Genomic DNA, 19,859 nt, shown 5'->3' on the forward strand with positions numbered 1-19,859 from the left:
GATGCTTAAAGATCCCAGAATTAATTATTTCAAACATTTTTAAGACAGGATGTTTAATCAGCCTCCAAAACTACCTCATCAGGCTCATAAAAAGAAATTCACTAGGCTAGCAAGGTGACAAAACCAAACCAGTTCCTGGCTTCATACACAGTAATGAAATCCAGAAGCAGACGATTAGAAGAAAGGTATTTGTAACATTCCAGACTACAGAATCAAAATTTGATCTTTGGGACATGCAACTGTTAACCACAGCACTTCAGGTTACCCTTCAATACGTGAGCAAAGCCCTCTCTCAACAGTGTGCGATAAGTTTGCTTCTATTGAGTTCAGCTTCCACACAACAACAACTCCTTTCAGATTTATCAGCAGAGGTGTGGCCCTAATCAGAGCATATCATTTACTCTTGTACAACATTTAGGAGATAGACCTTTCCAAAGGGTAAGAACTGTTCCCTATTTCAGTGATCTCATACTTTGGACTTGCTCCACCACCTAAATCAACGGGAGCACTTTCCACTGACTTCAATAGGATTTAGATCAGGACTTTTACTTGGAATGTAGCCATCCATTTCTTCAGGATAAGTGTCTCCTTCTCAAGTGACTTAGAATGTCTCTATTCACCAGATTCAGTTCATGTCATAGGCATATATTTGGTCATCAAATCTACTAGATTTAAGACACGTGTCACAATGTATCAGTCAACAGCACTTAGAGGAAAAAGTGCTGCTTTTCCACAATCAAGGAAATCTGTAAAAATAATTGATCTAAAAATACTAGGAACAATTTAAAATAATACATGGACTACGGCACTGTGTTTTACCATATTCTAGTACAGTAGACCCAGGGCTCACTCTAGTTTCATTCCTCCTCCAATGTACATGGCAGAGGAGCACTGCTGGCACATATCGCACACCACACAACAAAAACACTAACCCAGGAACCTATCCTTGCAAGAAAGCCCAATGCCAGCTCTGTCCACATATCTATTCAAGGGACACCATCATAGGACCTAATCACATCAGTCACACCATCAGAAGCTCGTTCACCTGCACATCTATCAATGTGATATATGTCATCATGTGCCAGCAATGCCCCTCTGCCACGTACATTGGCCAAACCAGACAGTCTCTACGCAAAAGAATAAATGGACACAAATCAGACATCAAGAATTATAACATTCAAAAACCAGTCAGAGAACACTTCAACCTCCCTGATCACTCAGTTACAGACCTAAAAGTTGCAATTCTCCAACCAAAAAAACTTCAAAAACAGACTCCAATGAGAAATTGCAGAATTGGAATTAATTTGCAAATTGGACACCATTAAATTAGGCTTGAATAAAGACTGGGAGCAGATAGTTTTTACTTTGTGTAATGAGCCATTTTCCCTTGCTAATTTTCCCCTACTGTTACTTGCATCTTGTCAACTGTTTGAAATGGGAAATCCTGATTATCACTACAAAAGTTTTTTTTCCTCCTCCTGATAATAGCCCACCTTAATTGATTAGTCTCATTAGAGTTGGTATGGTAACACCCATTTTTTCATGTTCTCTGTGTATATATACACATCTTCCTACTGTATTTTCCACTGCATGCATCCGATGAAGTGAGTTTTAGCTCATGAAAGGTTATGCTACAATAAGTGTGTTAGTCTCTAAGGTGCCACAAGTACTCCTCATTCTTTTTGCTGATACAGACTAACACAGCTACCACTCTACAACCTCATAGGTGATCATAGGACAGTACAGTGATGAGGCCACGTAAGTACCTAGATACCGGATAACCCTAAGGACTCTGGTTCAAGCCCTACCAATCATTCTACTCCACTAAGATATTAAAGGTGGTTACTTTCATAATTTGTGTGCTCTTATTCCCACATGTTCATTAAGTCTTCTAAAAATCACCATCTTCCAGTATAGCGTATACTATAGTGTTTTCTGTTTATGGTTTCCTTATGTTGTGAGCTATATATTCACCACTTTCCACAATCTTCCCTCTGGACTGCTCTACAATTCCTATGTCCCAAAATAGAATCTCATGTACCCACTTTTATGTCTCAACTCATCACAATGTAGTCCCAGTCTACGTATATCATTACTGATTTAGACATATTCCCCTTGGTCATTTTGACAAATATTATCTAAGAAGAATGTCACTTGTCTCTTGCATTGCATTTCAAAAAAGGGAACAAGTCTCTCTCACACACATGCACACACTTACTTCAGAGTTAAGTGACAAATCTGACCAGGTTATTAAAGTCAGCATCATCATTATGTAAATAAAAATACATGCTCTCTTTTTTCACAAATCCTTGCTTTAGTAACAATCAAATTCTTATTCTCTTTCTAAAAAATGTCACATACGATGAACAAACAAATAATTAAAAGGACTCTCACCCAACATCAGTAAGTGGTGGTTTGTCCCGGCCCCTCTTGTAGCAAAGAAAAAGCTCTGGACTTTTAAGACTCCCATAGTTCAAGTTGGCTTGAAGGGCTGTGGGGGTGGCTTCAACACAGGTGTAACCCTCTGGCACCGTTTCACCAGCTGACTTGATGATGACAGCTAGGTCTGTAATTGGAGCCTTTGGACCAGCTGACTTTGTTTCAAAGCGGTTTACTTCTTGGTCCAGAGAGGTCGAAGTATCAGTGAGTCCTGCCACTACAAAGTAGTCGGCCACTCTTGGACCTTTGTCTTCTATCATGGTTGTCTCTGTACTTCCTGAAAAAGAAAAAAAGTGAACAGGTTGACAACTTTCACATGATTTTTCTATGTTATCTTCTTCACAAGAGCTAAGATTACAGAAACAAGAGTGTTTTAAAATTAAGTTTAGTAAATCAAGCATTTCAGTATATAATCCTAAAAATTACATGAAAGATGTAGGGCAACCCACAGGATTAAATGTCTCAAAGGTTCAGACTACTCAGTGAAATACAATATTGTACATATTGGAGTTTCTAGTTATGTCATCAAGAGGTGAGTTTGGGTATAAAGATCAATGAACAAATGAACTAAGAAACTTGATAGTACATACTTTAAGAATTCCTCTGGTTAGGAGTTGGAAGGACACAAACAAAGAGGGCTCAGTTGGCATTTGTCAACTTTGCCCACCCTTAAATCCTCCCAGGGTCATCAATTCATTCAGGTACCTACAATGCATCTACTCCAGTTAAAATGTATATTCTTCATTGCTAGTGTCCTTAAGGCTAATCCACGGCCATACATTAAAAAGCTGTATTGTTCCCTTTTACACATTCGGCTTCAGTGTCACGTTGCTATGCACAAAGAAAGCAATACAAGTTATGTGCTTACTACAGTATCTTTTGCACACTTCATTTTATTTCAGAGTTGAGAAATAACACTGCAGCCTTCACGCCTTTGCCTAGCAATTTGAACATCTGGAATTGATTTTACACAACTGTGTATCCATCATCATATTCCATCAGCATCTGTCACCACTCAGCTGCACATTCCAGGCCTGGAATAACCTATTGTCCTGCAGCATAGGATGAACACATCTCTCTTTTGGAATAATGAAGTGCAATTTCATAACGGTGAGAAAACGAGCTGCTAGCCTGCATTTAAAAATCCTGGGTCCATTGAACGATTAGCGTGTCAGATCTTAGGAAATTCCTTGTTTTTCTCATAAACAAGAGGAGACTTTTTGTAACTAACTTACTACTCATCACCATATCATGCACTTGTGGGAGCCCCACAAGCCTACCAAAGCCATACCATTGCTCCAGCAGAACTCCTAGGCCCAGTCAGCTGTACCCAAGCTTCAGCCCTAAACGAGTGCAGAAGCTGGACTTCTGCTGCACACATTAGAAGGTCCACCACTAGGGAGATTCCTGGATACCCAAGAGAGATTGGAGGATCCAGGTGTGTTGGGAGAAATACAGGGACAGCCACGGAAACTGAAATTCTTCACATAGGAAAAAAAACCCTCTTCATTCTCAGGGTTAATAAAGTTCTTATGAAGTCTGTTTGCAATTTCAGTGACACTTTCAGCCATTCAAGTCCTCTTCTTCACAACCACAAGTAATACAAAGCTAACTGCGTGGGGAAGCAGACAGACAGACACTGTTCCATCTGTTGATGGCACCATAGGGCTTAAATCCAAGATCCCCCCAGACACCCATCTACCCACTACCTCATATACAGATACAAGGAACGTAGTCAGGCAGCCGGGGGGAGAGGGGAGAACAGAGTAGACAGTATAACAACCCCTTTAAAACACAATCATTCACACAGGACATGTCTGATGTTGCAGCACAATACAAAGCCAAAGATTCAGACATTTACATCAGCTTCACAGTATCTGTTATGGCACAGATGAGGCACACTTATTTGCTCATCTGCATTTTAGGCTTAGCCACACTGCAGGATAAAATAGAAGTGCAATAATAATTAAGCAAGAACAGGTCAAACATCTTAGCACTCCCCAGGACACAAAAACATTCAAATTAAAAAGTATTGTTAACATGATGTCAGACAGACAATAGAAGTCAAATACAAATTCTCACATTTATCATCCCCAAGCCTGACAGTGACTGCAGGGACACTAGACCTGTTGGTGCAAGGTGAAGCATCCATCCACCTTCATGCGACTTGCTCTCCTCCTTCAGGTCCAATCCTACTCCAAATGAAGTCAAGTTTTAAATTATTTTCCTCTTTTTTACAATTTTACAGACAATTTTCTTTGCTTTCAGGGGGCATTGTTTTCTTCTCTTTCGGGGACATTTCTGAGTTTCCCTACTTCATCTGATGGAAGGAGAGATGTTCAGGTGGCATAAGTTGTTGTTGGCAACTAGTTTCAGAATTCTGAGCAAGTAGCCTATTGAAGCAGAGAAATTTGCACATTATTCAAATCCCTACACTCTGGTCACTGGTAACCATTCACCAGAGTACAAGGATTCTTTGAACATCCTGTATTGTTTATTATTTATATGATTATAGTCATACACCCACAAACCAGAGTGCAGGGAATTGAACAAGTGTGAAACAAGCATAAGGGTGATGCTTTTGTAACTCTGTAGCAGCCCTGTGCTCTTAATGGCTGAGTCTGCACAATTTTTTTTGTAATTGTTACTATCCAAGACTTCTAACACGGTATGGCCCAACTTTCTAAAGTCTTTAAACACAAGAGCCTCCATCCTCCAGAAGCCTGAGAAAGTCCCACAAAGTCTCTCTCAAACTTGTAAGGTACCGCTTAAGTGTTCTCAAACATCTCTACAGGAGTCACACCCAGTTACAGAGTTCATAGCCAAGAGATCCTGGAGAAAGACATTCCTATTTTTGTTTCCCCTATTAAATGAAAACCATGATGATAATTTATGCTGCAATTGTCAGTACAGGGTACTAGGATGTAGTTGCACAACAGTGCAAATTTCCTCTTAGCTTTGCTCGTTTGTGTTAGGCTTTTGCAGTAGTGCTGCTACACCACTGGCTGAAATCCACACACCAGTGTAGACAAGGCCTAGCAGGTCACCTTTACCTACTAGAGTTCTGGAAGACTCTTGGCTGCAAATCTATGGAAAACCTAGAATAGTTATTTGTCCCCCGAGATATGGATTCAATTTGTGTAAGGTCACAAATTATATGAATTTGGTGGTTTTAATCTAATCGAGAGTACATCGGTTTACATCATAAGAGCATGTCCAAAAAGAGAACAGAAAAGGTGGGGAATATGAAATGGTAGGAGGCTCAAGGCAATCAGGTGCGTGTTGTACACCAGTAATGAGATGCAGTGGCCAGTCATTGTGTGGGGCAAACCTAGTCAGCCTGCCTATCTGTCCACACACTGCACCCTCAGAAAAAGGAAAGACAAGAACAAGAGAACTCAGAGGCTTGCTTGCTAGTTACAGCTACAGTATTACAGCTGAGAGTTTCTGGCAACATTACTGTGTGGAAATGCCTAGACTCATGAGAGAAAAATTCAGTAGAAATAGAAAGTTAATAATGTATATCCTGCCATAGATATATTCTGAACTACCCAAACCTAGAGTTTGGGACATTCCCTGGACTGAGGCAGGGTAGTAGGGAAATTGCAACAATGACCTAGCTTAAACAGGATCTGCACCCAAGTCAGTTACATATATGGTATTTCTTTAAATAGAAGAATCTCATGATTTTTCAGTTGTTAACATAGTTAGAGGAACTCCATTTTGCCCCTGAAATATGTTGATTAGCAAAGTTAATTAAGTATTCTATATAAAAAGCAGGGCTGTCGAGCGATTGGTTTCTTTAATCACGATTAATAAAAACCAATCATGATTAATCGCACTGTTAATAACAGAATGCCATTTATTTAAATATTTTTGGATGTTTTCTACCTTTTCAAATATATTGATTTCAACTACAACACAGAATGTAAAGTGTACAGTGCTCGCTTTATATTTATTTTTGATTACAAGTATTTGAACTGTAAAAAACAAAATATAATATTTTTCAATTCACCTAATACAAGTACTGTAGTGCAATCTCTTTATCATGAAAGTTGAACTTACAAATGTAGAATTACGTACAAACAAGTTTGTTTACATTTGCAGGAGATAATGCTGCCCGCTTCTTGTTTACAATATCACATGAAAGTGAGAACAGGCATTCTCATGGTACTGTTGCAGCCAGCGTCGCAAGATATTTACATGTCAGATGCGCTAAAGATTCATAGGTCCCTTCATGCTTCAACCACCATTCCAGAAGGCATGCATCCATGCTGATGATGGGTTCTGCTCAATAACAATCCAAAGCAGTGCAGACCGACACATGTTCATTTTCATCATTTAAGTCAGATGCCACCAGCAGAAGGCTGATTTTCTTTTTTGGTGGTTCGGGTTCTGTAGTTTCCACATCGGAGTATTGTTCTTTTAAGACTTCTGAAAGCAAGCTCCACACCTCATATTCCAGATTTTGGAAAGCACTTAAGAGTCTTAAGCCTTGGGTTGAGTGTTGTAGCTATTTTTAGAAATCTCACATTGTTACCTGCTTTGCATTTTGTCAAATCTGCAGCGAAAGTGTTCTTAAAATGAACAACACATGCTGGGTCATCATCTGAGACTGCTACAACATGAAATATATGGCAAAATGCAAGTAAAATAGAACTGGAGACATAAAATTCTCCCCCAAGGAGTTCAGTCACAAATTTAATTAACACATTTTTTTTTTAAACAAGAGTCATCAGCATGGACGCATGTCCTCTGGAATGGTGGCCGAAGCATGAAGGGGCATGCGTATCTTTAGCGCATCTGGCATGTCAATATCTTGTGACACCGGCTACAACAATGCCATGAGAACGCCTGTTCTCACTTTCAGGTGACATTTTAAATAAGAAGTAGGCAGCACTATCTCCTGTAAATGTCAACAAACTTGTTTGTCTGAGCGATTGGCTGAACAAAAAGTAGGACTGAGTAGATTTGTAGGTTCTCAAGTTTTCCCTTGTTTTCTTTTGAGGTGAATTGAAAAATATTGTTTCTTTTATCATTTTTACAATGTGAATATTTGTAATAAAAATAATATAAAGTGAGCAGTGTGCACTTTGTATTTTCTGTTGTAACTGAAATCAATATACAGTATTTGAAAAAGTAGAAAAACATCCAAAATTTAATAAATTTCAATTGGTATTCTATTGTTTAACAGTGCAATTAAAAATGTGATTATCGCAATTAAATTTTTAAATCGTGATTAACTTTGAGTTAACCACAGTTAAATAGATAGCCCTAATAAAAAGTGTACCACGGTCAAGCAGAGTCGTTTCTAGCCATCACTAGGTAAATGTAGAATTGTTATATTTAAAAAAAAAAAAAAAAAGGTATAATTTAAACATAAAACGTTTCCCAAAAACGATCCTCTCTATATTTGCTGTGTACGTTTCTCTGTAACACACAGCAATTTTTTTTTGGCATGTTACCACATGTAAGTCAGTACAAAGACAATAAAATGCTTAGATAACATTATGGCAGTAGTTTAGTATTGCTCATCAAGTTCAATCTACATACAAGCATCTGAAAAAAGGAATGCTCTTCTCCCACTCGCCATCCCCTGCCCAACATGGCTAGAGTAATTTCTAGATCTTCAACATTACAAACGAGATACTACTCTGCTATGATCTCATGCCAATAGGAAGAAATAAACACCACCAACATTAAACAGAACAGGACACGCCTGATTCATCTGCCATACATTAGGGAGACATCAGACACAGGATGTTAGGATAGATAGATAAATATATATTAGCATTTTTATATCTTCACAGTTTAGCATTTTACAAAGATGACCACATTTTAAGTGACTACTAGATCTTTTATTTTCAGTGCTTTGAGAAGCTAGTAGTACTGGCTTAGCCAGACAATCCATTTACAAGGTACATCAGTTTTACCAGTGCACCTTAGTCTTAGTCAAAAAACTGGCTATCCTTATCCTGCAACTCTTAAGAGCAAAGGCTGCAAAGTGAGACAAATTATGATAAATTGAGTAGAGTTTTATAATTGAAGTAAAATGTTTAGAGGAGTTTAGAGCAACTGATCCATAACTATGAAAGAATTTGCTTCAGGACTCTACCAGCACACACAGGTATGAGTACAACTGTGACAGGCAAACACATTGGAACTCTGCCTCTGGATTAACCCCCTGCACACACACGCCCTTTAAAATGGATATCCCCAAGCAGAGTGTTCCTCTCTATAATCAGACACATATAGACCAATACAAGAAAAACAATATATGGGGCAGCACTGTTTGTGTGTAATGGCTTAAGTCTTTACTTTATACATTCATACTTTTGGTTAAAAAAAAACCAACAACAGTTCCACATTACCAAACCTTCTGCTATATGCTACATGTTCAAACAATTAAATTTCACATCTTCTCAATGTGAGCAACAGTTAAAAATCTGTATTAAGTCTACTTTCAGAGGACAGAAAGCAGGGAAGGACAAAGCGAGAAATGTTTGCTACAGAGCAACAATGTTCCCAACTCTAACAATTGTATGGCAAATCTCACAATATTTGGTGTTCTTAAAGCTGTAGGTCCTCGAGTCATGTGATCAACAGAGCTAGTCAGAAACTTTAGGGAATGAAGTGTTTCACTGAACCCACCCTCACTCGCTCATTTTCATTGGGCTGGAGCAGGGCATTGGGGTGCAGGCTCCAGCTGGGGGTGCAGGCTCTGGGGTGGGGCCGAGGTGTTCAGAGTGTGTTCTGGACTAGGGCCAAAGGGGTCGGACTGTGTGTGGGGGCTCAAGGCTGGGGCAGAAGGTTGGGGCGCGGAAGGGGGTGAGGGATGCGGGCTCTGGGCGGCGCTTACCTCAGGCAGCTCCTGGGAAGCAGCCAGCATGTCCCTCCAGCTCCTAGGCGGAGGCATGGCCAGGTGGCTCTGGGTGCTGCCCCCACCCACAGGTGTGGCCCCCGTAGCTCCCATTGGCCGCAGTGAGTAGCAGAGTGAAGGGGAAACGTGCTCTGCCCTGATGACTGATATAGTACACGCATGCTGTGTTGTCTGTCATGATCTTGATGGACTTGTTTTTCAGTAGGGCAAGAAAGTGGATCATGCTTAATTCCAGCAGACTGATGTGCAAGCACTCTCTTGTTGTGACCATTTGCTGGGATTGTGAGAGGACACAAATGTGCTCCCCATCCTAAGAGGGAAGGGTCTGATGTAGGGCTCTCAAACAATTAAAAAAATTAATTGGGATTAATCACAATTTTAATTGCACTGTTAAACAAGAATAGAATGGTATTTAAATATTTTTGGATGTTTTTCTGCATTTTCAAGTATACTGGTTTAAATTACAATACAAGAATACAAAGCACACAGTGCTAACTTTTTATTAAATATTTTTAATATTTTTTTATTAAATATTTGCACAAAGAAACAAACGAAATAGTATTTTTCTATTCACCTCAGAGACTGCACTACAGTACTTATCTATCATGAAAGTGCAACTTACAAAGGTAGATTTATTTTTTACTCATAGCTGCACTCAAAAACAATGCAAAACTTTAGAACCTACAATCCACTAAGTTATACTTCTTGTTCAGCCAATCACTAGACAAACAAGTTTGTTTACATTTTCAGGAGATAATGCTGCCCGCTTCTTATTTACAATGTCACCTGAAACTGAAAACAGGCATTCACATAGTACTGTTGTAACTGGCATTGCAAGGTATTTATGTGCCAGATATTTAAACATTTGTATGCACACTTTGTATTCTGTGTTGTAACTGAAATCAATATTTTTGAAAATATATAATAAACATCCAAAATATTTATAAATTTAAATTGCTATTCTATTATTGTTTAACAGTGTGATTAAAGCTGCAATTAATAAAGACTAATTTTTTTAAGCTAGTTAATTTATGTTGTGTTTAATCACTTGAGCTAACAGTGATTGACAGCCCTAATCTGATGTTAATGTCATTATAGGGGGATTCTGGTCTAACAGAATTCCAGCACAATATTTGGATGGATTCATCCACAAGATAAGTGACTGTAGGACCCAACTGAGCTTGCTGCGACTGTTTGCTGGGTATATAAACAGTCCAAAGCCATCCATGGAGACACTGAAGATAAAATCTGGTGCTTTGGGTCACAAAAACACAAGCTGCCATGTGTCCCAGCAGTTGCAGACATGTCCTTGCTGGAACTTGAGGGCTGAACTGCACTCTTTGTATAAGGTTCTTTAAAGCAAGGAACCTGTCAAGAGGAAGACAAGTTCTGCCCATTATCAAATCCAAAAGTGCTCCTATAAATAATTCATTGTGTAGGGATCAAGATCAATTTCTTGAGATTTATCTGCAGGCCTAGACATCGGAATAGTGAAGCTGTTGTATGAACAGCTGACCATACCCCCTGACATGACTGATCCTGGAGGGGGCCAGTCAAAGACAGTTATTCCTAGATGAAGGAGGTAGGCAGCTCTGACTTCCATGATTTTTTAGAACACCTGAGGCAGATGACAGGCTGAAGGATAGGAACCCAATACCTGTTATGATAGTGATTGAAAGTGAAATGAAGAAATATTTTGTGAGAAGGAATCACTATGTGGAGGTAGGCATCTTTGAGGTCAAGGGTCACAAACCCAGTTCCCTAATTCCAGGGAGTAAAGTATAGTTGCTAGGGACATCGTGTATTTCAGCCATCTGGCATGCTTGTTCAATTGTCTGAGATCCGGTATCGGCCTCCAACCCACGTTTTCTCATTGTTATCAGAAAATATCTTGAATAGAACCTTTTCACCTGTGTTTCTCTTGTTTCAGCAATTGCTCATGACAGGGGTCCCTGAAGAACAGGGAAGGAGGTTGGAAGGGCAGGATGGTGTTAAATTTGATAGTATAATGCAAAGTAATGGCAGCCAGTACTCATTTGTCTGATGTTATAGCCTGCCATGCTTGGTGAGAGAAAGGGGGATGTTCAAAATGCAATGGGGGGGGTATGTTGTGAAGCTGATAAAACCTGGTCATTGGGGGGGTCTGGAATCTCAACCAAACCATCAGAACTGGCATTTGGATGATGCTGAAGGATGGGATGAAGCAGTCAAGGTAGTTGCAGATTTTTTCTTAGGAAAATCTCACTCTCTTAGCCAAGTGAGGTATCTTTTAAATCCCAGGGAGCTCAGCGTCCTCGGCAGAATAAAGTTGTTCAAGCCCCTCAACAGGGGAACAAGAAAAACAAAAGTGTGTGTTTGTGAATGTATGTGCATATTTAAGAAAAGAAAGGGGGAACAAACATTTCAACTATAAGGTACTAAACCCACCATTACCAAGAACCAACTACAAAGCTAAAACACTAATAAAAGGGGGAAAACAGGAATATAGCAAACAAGCAAACAGACACTGTCTCTGGCCAAAGGCAGTTGAGAAGGAACTGAGGGGGTTCCCCCATACAGCCTTATAACACCTCAGTATGGGGCAGAAGGACGTGTTGGGTGCATGTGTGGGCAGAATGGGCACTGTTACCAAAAACTTCAGATCAAAGGCTCAGGGACTCATGCTCACTTAAAGTGGAGCACCAACAAAAACACTACTTGAAGGAGAAACCCAATTTTTCTTTTTCTTTTTTTTTCTTAAGGTCTGATGATTTCTAACATTTAGGGTTAGCAATACTGTAGCAACTGGTTAACAAATGAAGAATACATTTCTATCACTAAGATTAGATATTTTCACCTTAGTCAAGGTCATATTCTGTTTCAATGTAACATGCTGCAAGCAAAATTCAGTCACAGGATAGGATTCAGCTGGAAAAAAAATTGGCACATAGACCTCATGTGTCAGCACAACATTGAAGATCTCATAAAAGTGTTCCCTGAGTTCTAAGTTATCTCAATACAGTTCTTTTCACTTTCCAGAAGTCTGAACACCATAACTGATGGTCGAGGAACAGCGAGCATTAAGTAGCAGCTCTTGAAGGATTTATCTTCCTAATAAAAATCCTATTCAAGCAAATACTTAAAGCAACAGAACTTCTCTAAAGAGACTGTAAGGTAATAACTCTTAATGAAATCACCACCAGCTGCTCTAAGATACAATAGCTTTGTAAATATGAACACACACTCAGATATCTGATGTGTCACCAGTGCTACAGTTTCAAATAATTGCTGCACAATTATCTCTGTCTTGAGCTATGAACTTCTATGTAGGAGTGAGTTTGTCTATTCATAAGTCTTTTTTCCCCTCTCTTTCTCTACTTCAAAACCAAAGCCCTTTTGGAATGCAAGTTCAAACAATCTAACCCTTCTGAACCCCTGGGGAGTGGGGGGGGGGGAGAGAATAGCAAGCTTGCTGAAGGTGCAGAAAGAACACAGCAAAGGCAATCAATCTGCAATTAGTAGTACACACAAGAATGGCCATATTGGGTCAGACCAATGGTCCATCTAGCCCAGTATCCTGTCCTTTGACAGCAGCCAGATGCTTCAGAGGGAACAAACAGAACAGGGCAATTATCAAGTGATTCCATCCCGTCGTCCATTCCCAGCTTTACAGACACCCAACGCATGCTTCACTGACCACCTTAGCTAATAGACACTGATGGACCTACCCTCCAGAAACTTATCACATTCTTTTTTGATCCCAATTATACTTTTGGCCTTCACAGCATCCCCTGGCAATGAGTTCTACAAGTTGACCCTGTACTGTATGAAGCAGTACTTCTTTATGCTAGTTTTAAACCTGCTATCTATTAAATTTAATTGGGTGACCCTTGGTTCTTGTTTTATGTAAAGGGGTAAATAACATTTCCTTATTTCACTTTCTCGACACCACTCATGCTTTATAGACCTCTATCATATCCCACCGTCCCTGCTGTCATCTCTTTTTTTAAGCTGAACAATCTCAGTCTTTACATGCTCCCCTAATATGGGGCCTGTTTCATATGCCTAATTGTTTTTGTTGCCCTTCTCTGTATTTTTTCTAATACATCGTTTTTGAGAAGGGGCAATCAGAACTGGATGCAGTATTCAAGATATGGGTGTACCATGGATTTATATAGTGGCAGTATGATATTTTCTGTCTTATCTATCCATCCCTTTCCTAATGGTGCCTAACATTCTATTACCTTTTTTGATTGCCATGCCACGTTGAATGGATATTTTCAGATAACTATCCACAATCACTCCAAGATCTCTCTGAGTGGTAACAGCTCAATTAGACACCATCATTTTGCATGTATAATTGGGATTATGTTTTGCAATGTGCATTACTTGAAATTAAATGTTGATAAATGCTATCTGCCATTTCGCTGCCCAGACAACCAGTTTTGTGTGATTCCTTTGCAAGTCTTCACAATCAGCTTTGGACTTCACTATTTTGAGTAACTTTGTATTGTCTGCAAACTTTGCCATCTCGCAGTTGGGGATGTTGAAATGCCTGTCGTTATCCTGGGGGACCCAGCCTACCCCTTGATGCCATGGCTCATGAAGCCATACACAGGCAGCCTGGACAGTAGTCAGGAGCTGTTCAACTACAGGCTGAGCAAGTGCAGAATGGTGGTAGAATGTGCATTTGGCCGTTTAAAGGTGCGCTGGCGCACATTACTGACTCGCTCAGACCTCAGCCAAACCAATGTCCCCATTGTTATTGCTGCTTGCTGTGTGCTCCACAATCTCTGAGAGAGTAAGGGGAGACCTTTATGGGGGTGGTGGGAGACTGAGGCAAATCACCTGGCCGCTGATTACGCACAGCCAAACACCAGGGCGATTAGAAGAGCATACCAGGAAGCGGTGCACATTAGAGAAGCTTTGAAAACCAGTTTCATCACTGGCCAGGGTACGGTGTGACTGCTGTGTTTGTTTCTCCTTGATGACCCCCACCCCCTTGATTGACTCATTCCCTGTAAGCCACCCACCCCCCTTCGATCACAGCTTGCTTTCTACGGAAATAAAGTCACTCTCATTTAAAAATCATGTATTCTTTATTACTTAATTATAAAAAGAGGGAGAGAACTGACAAGGTAGCCCGGGTGGGGTTTGGGAGGAGAATAGTAGGGAAGGAAAAGGCCACTAAAAAAATTTCATAATAATGAGAGCCTTTTGGTTGGGCTGTCCACTGGGGTGGAGTGGGCGGGTGCACGGAGCCTACCCCCACGAGTTCTTATTCGTCTGGCGGGTGAGGAGGCTAAGGAACATGCTGAGGGGGGAGGGTGGTTATACAGGGGCTGCAGCGGCACTCTGTGATCCTGCTGCCATTCCTGAAGCTCCACCATACGCCGGAGCATGTCAGTTTGATCACGCAGCAGCCCCAGAGTTGCATCCCACCACCGCTGATCTTCCTGCTGCCACCTCTCATCTCGAGCGTCCCTCCTGTCCTCACGTTGGTCCCTCCTGTCCTCACGGTCACTGGCATCTTTCCTGTACTTTGCTACCACGTCCTTCCACTCATTCAGATGAGCTCTTTCATTGCGGGTCACTTCCATGATTTCCGAAAACATTTCTTCTCGGGTCTTTTTTTTCCCCGCCGCCTTATCTGAGATAGCCTTCGGGACGGAGTAGGGAGGCTTGAAAAATTTGCACCTGCGTGAGGGGGGGGGAAAAAGAGAGAGAAGTATTTAAAAAGATACATTTTTAGAGAACAACGGTCAAACTCTTTCACGGTGAACAACACTATTCACCTTACATAGCACGTGTCTTCACTACAAAGTCGCATTTTGCATCTTAATATTGAGTGCCTGCAGCTTTGGTGTTACCGTTGAGCGCTGCTTCTTTCCTGTTAACGTGCAGCAGCAGAAACCACCCCGTGGCTGGCATCATGGAAGATCACTGCTAAACACCCCCCTTTCCCCCTCCCCCCAACCGCGTGGCTGGTAGCAGGAAAGATCCCTGCTAGCCAAACGTGGAAAAGCTCAGTGCCAATCGCGCCCTCCCCCTTCCCCCCGCTTGGCTACCTGCAGGGAAGGATTTCTTTTAAGTCACAGGCAAACAGCCCAGTAGGAATGGCCATCTCTGTCCCCTTATTTAAATTCCTGAATTTCAACCAGGTTACCATGAACGATATCACTCTCCTGAGTATAACCCAGCGAGATAAAGAACGGATGTTGCTTGAAAGCCAGCAATAACCGGGACCATACGCAGCTAGGCTTTGTCATGCAATGATACCAGATTACTTGCTACATGCATGCCGTGGTCAAGTGTCCTACCATGGAGGACGGAATAAAGCAGCGCTGCCCAGAAACCTTCTGCAAAGGCTTTTGGAGTACCTCCAGGAGAGCTTCATGGAGATGTCCCTGGAGGATTTCCGCTCCACCCCAGACATGTTAACAGACTTTTCCAGTAACTGTACTGGCCGCGAATGCATCCCAAGTCCTCAGGGCAAATTAATCATTAAAAAACGCTCGCTTTTAAACCATGTCTTATATTTACAAGGTACACTCACCAGAGGTCCCTTCCATGGCTTCATTGTCTGGGATAGTTGCTTGGGAGGGTAATTCCGTCACGGTGAGAAAAAACTCCTGGCTGTTGGGGAGAACGGAGTGCTGTGTGCTCTCTACATGCTTGTCCTCCTCTTCCTCCTCATCTTCCCCGTCCACAGAATCCTCAGCCATGGCTGCGATTACCACCCCCACCTCGGAATCCACGGACAGGGGTGGGGTAGTGGTGGCAGACCCCCTAGAATTGCATGCAGCTCAGCACAGAAGCAGCATGTTTTTGGCCCTGCCCCGGACTTTTCATTTGCTTCTTTGGTTTTCTGGTAGGCTTGTCTGAGCTCCTTAACTTTCACACAGCACTGTACTGAGTCCCTGGTGTGGCCTCTCTGCATCATGGCCTTGGAAATTTTTTCAAATGTTTTTTTTATTTCGTCTTTTGGAACGGAGTTCTGTTAGCACGGAATCCTCTCCCCATACAGCGATCAGATCCAGTACCTCCCGTGCGGTCCATGCTGGAGCTCTTTTTCGATTCTCAGGAGACTGCATTGTTACCTGTTTTGATGAGCTCTGCGTGGTCACCTGTGCTGGTGAGCTCTCCACGCTGGCCAAACAGGAAGTGAAATTCAAAAGTTTGCGGGGCTTTTCCTGTCTACCTGGCCAGTGCATCCGAGCTCAGATGGCTTTCCAGAGCGGTCACAACGGTGCACTGTGGGATAGCTCCCGGAGGCCAATACCATCGAATTGCAGCCACACTAACCCTAATCTGACATGGCAATATCAATTTGAGCGCTACTCCCCTCGCCGGGGAGGAGTACAGATATCGGTTTTAAGAGCCCTTTGTATCGCTATAAAGGGCTTCATTGTGTGGACGGGTGCAGCGTAAAATCAGTTTAACGCTGCTAAATTCAGTATAAACGCGTAGTGTAGACCAGGCCTAAGTATAAAAACAAGGCTGTCAAAGTATGGCAGTGTAGTGGAAGATAAATGCACAAATATACGTGTGTGTATGTACTGTTAATGTACAGTTCATGAAATAAACCACTGCATTAAACTGCTTTCACTTTCAGTTCTTTTCTCTATTTATTGTTTTTTGTTTTTTTCTGCTGTCCTGCAGACCATCAATATTAACCCAGAAAGCTATAAAGTAAAATGTTTTGCAGTGGTTTTTCACAGTTCTAATTTTGGTAATATAAACAGATGAATTCACAGGAAATTGTAAACAAAATAAAAACTGAAAATGAAGGGCCTTGCATCCCAACCATTTTAAAGTCATAATGAATTATAAGGCCACAAAGGACCTCTCTAATCATCTAGTCCAGGGGTGGGCAAACTATGGCCCACAGGCTGGATCCGGCCCGTCCAGCAGGGCTGCCGACAGGCTGGGTATGGGCCAGTGCGGGTTCTTACCGGTACTGAGTACTGGCCCGTACCGGCTCACTTTCACCCCTGCCCAGTGTTGAGGAATTCCCGTTCGGAGGGAAGATACCCATTGTAGATAAGATCTGAATTTAAGATATAAAAATTGTGTTCAGTTATTGGTAGGGACCAGTTAGCTCTAAAGTTTATTTTATACCATTGTCTTGAAAGAAAGTCTAGCCAACTGAACTGTGTTTCCTTGTATATGCAAACAATTACTAACCAGAACTACCACAGAAGGCTTGATCCTACAAAATTCTCATATTAGTAAAAAGTTATACATGTGCATTAGTCCCATTGAACTAAACAAGACTAGAACTGTTCATGTAATATTTGTTCTGTTGCCTAACCCAGATACAGTTACAAGCATTTCAGTTCCAAACTGGGGACGAGAGTCCACTCAAAGTTCCTCATCCTTCATTTAAAAAAAAAAAAAAAAAAAAAAAAAAAAAAAATTCTGTGGTAGATTCTCTTAAGAAGTTGTCACTGTGCTAGCTGCAACTCATGGTAAAGGAAGACTTCCTAGAGAATTTAAACAGATTTCCAAAATGCAGAGCTAATACACTAGTAGCTATAGTGCTCTGGGCAGGTGCCTAGATTTTGAGACCTAACTAGATTTTGAGACCAACATTCCCTTTTGGTATGTACTACCAAAAGTATCTCTAGCCCAGTTTAACTGAATTCTGAGTTCAACTCAGGAAACATTTACTTTACAGTATTCTATAAAAAGAAGGTAAGTTGCATTTTTAATTTCTCAATCAAGATATACTTATATATAAAAAACTTAAATACACCTATCAAAAGCTTAAATACATGAAAAAGCTTCATATTTTAAAAAGGGACTTGGTCAAGATTAGCATGCTAAAAACCTGAATCTCCTTCCCAAAAAGTTTTCCATCTGTTTTTATTTTCTAATAATCTGGTAACTGGGGGCAGGGGGCTGGGAAAGAGATGGTGCATGATATTCCTAGAGAAACCAGCGTACATACTGATACAATACAGATGTGGCATGTGTTTCTATTTACTGCAGGCATAGCGATTAGCTCTTCTAAATCACTCTTCTTGCTGTTATGTCAAGTGGCTGAACATGGAAATATACACTAAATGCTCTGTCAGTCAATCTATGTTAAACTAGTTTTGGTCCTCTTACTTTGGTCCTTCTATTAGAGGAAAAAATCACACACCTTCCAATGAGCAATTGGCAGCGAGGTAGCAATTATCTCAGGGTTACAGAACTATTTCAGTCAGGCAGCATATAAGAGAATATTCTGTATAATTTCTTTTCCTAAAAATGTATCTACATTTTTCCCCTTACCAGGAGCTTTTTTCTCCCCCTTCCCCTTTTGTTATTAGAAGGGGTCACTTTTGCAAAGGGGCTTTTCATCCACATCTCTCATTTTATTTCTATCATTGGGATAATAGTGAATGATGAAGACCTAGTTATAGTCTAATAAACCACTACATTTTCTATCACAGCTTGCCTGATCATATAGGATAAATCTAGCAACAGATGGAATACATTAATGGATGACATATTAAAGTAAACTTGCCAAACAGTGTTAGAGGAAGAAGGGAGTGGGAAAGGAAAATAAAGGAAATCTTATGGTAAACAAAACAGCATTACTCAGGCAACAAAGGTTTTATGTCATTAAAGCAATACAGTGATAATCTGTGTGTATAAAGGTTGGTCTACACATGGAGTTATTCAGGAATGGCTATTCCCGAGTAACTCCATGCGTAGACGGGCCCTTAGTGTAAGACTTGCTCACTTCAATCCTTAGTAAGCAGTGTTTATTCACCTGTTGCAATCTCCATGCCGAAAAACAAGAGTCAGATTATGTCACTGCATGTGTGTCAAGAGTACAGTTTTGTTCAATTTATTCTTGCCAAAAGCCTTAACCCAGCAATTTATCCATAACTGGAGGTTCTACCCACAAGGACCGAGTTGCAAGACCCAAGTCTCTCTAAAAATAAATAGAAAACATTACATGTCACTTTCAAATAATTCTGACAAGACCAGCTACATCAATGTTAGGAACTTCAGGGGAAAAAAAAAAAAAAACCACACACACACACACAAAAAACCCTCCACCCTTGTTTAGGTTTTATTCTCATATTTGGGGAGGGGGAAGGGAAGAGAGGAAAATCAGGCTACAAAGAGTTTTCACTAAAATTGGGAAAAATATGTATTTATAAAACTCTCTATAAAAAGGAAAAAAATAAATCAAAGATCGGTTATTGGCGCTGCATTACATAGTCAGATTTGACAACAAATTCTGTGTTATACATATATACTTCTTAGACCTTCTAAAAATTTAAACAAAAGCCTATTTATTCAGGCACAGAGAGATGAACCAGAATAATTTGATCCAGATGTTGTAGTGTGCATCAATTCATCCACTTTTAAACTGATTTCTCAATGATAATAGATAAGGGAAAAAAATCACAAGCATTCACACATAATGAAAAGTTAGGAATTGTCAGACCTGTGGTCCATCAAGACCAGTATCCTGTCTCCAACACTGATGCTTCAGAGGAAGGTGTAAAGTGCCCAAAAGAAGGAGAAATTTTGATGCAATCTTGTTTACTTATGAAAC

General features: G+C 40.7%; 1 protein-coding gene across 4 annotated transcripts in view; it reads right to left on the bottom strand.

Annotated features, from left to right (window-relative positions):
- DENND4C (DENN domain containing 4C) overlaps nucleotides 1-19,859 on the bottom strand; it is a 104,785-nt gene that overhangs the window by 67,167 nt on the left and 17,759 nt on the right. For all 4 annotated transcript variants that reach the window (XM_039543566.1, XM_039543569.1, XM_039543565.1 and 1 more), the window contains exon 2: nucleotides 2,395-2,716. In XM_039543566.1, the coding sequence (XP_039399500.1) occupies nucleotides 2,395-2,699 (305 nt within the window). In that variant the 5' untranslated portion in view covers nucleotides 2,700-2,716. The remainder of the gene's footprint in view (nucleotides 1-2,394; nucleotides 2,717-19,859) is intronic.

This window comes from Mauremys reevesii, linkage group 6 (assembly GCF_016161935.1).
Source record: "Mauremys reevesii isolate NIE-2019 linkage group 6, ASM1616193v1, whole genome shotgun sequence".
NCBI classification, from domain to species: Eukaryota; Metazoa; Chordata; order Testudines; family Geoemydidae; genus Mauremys; species Mauremys reevesii.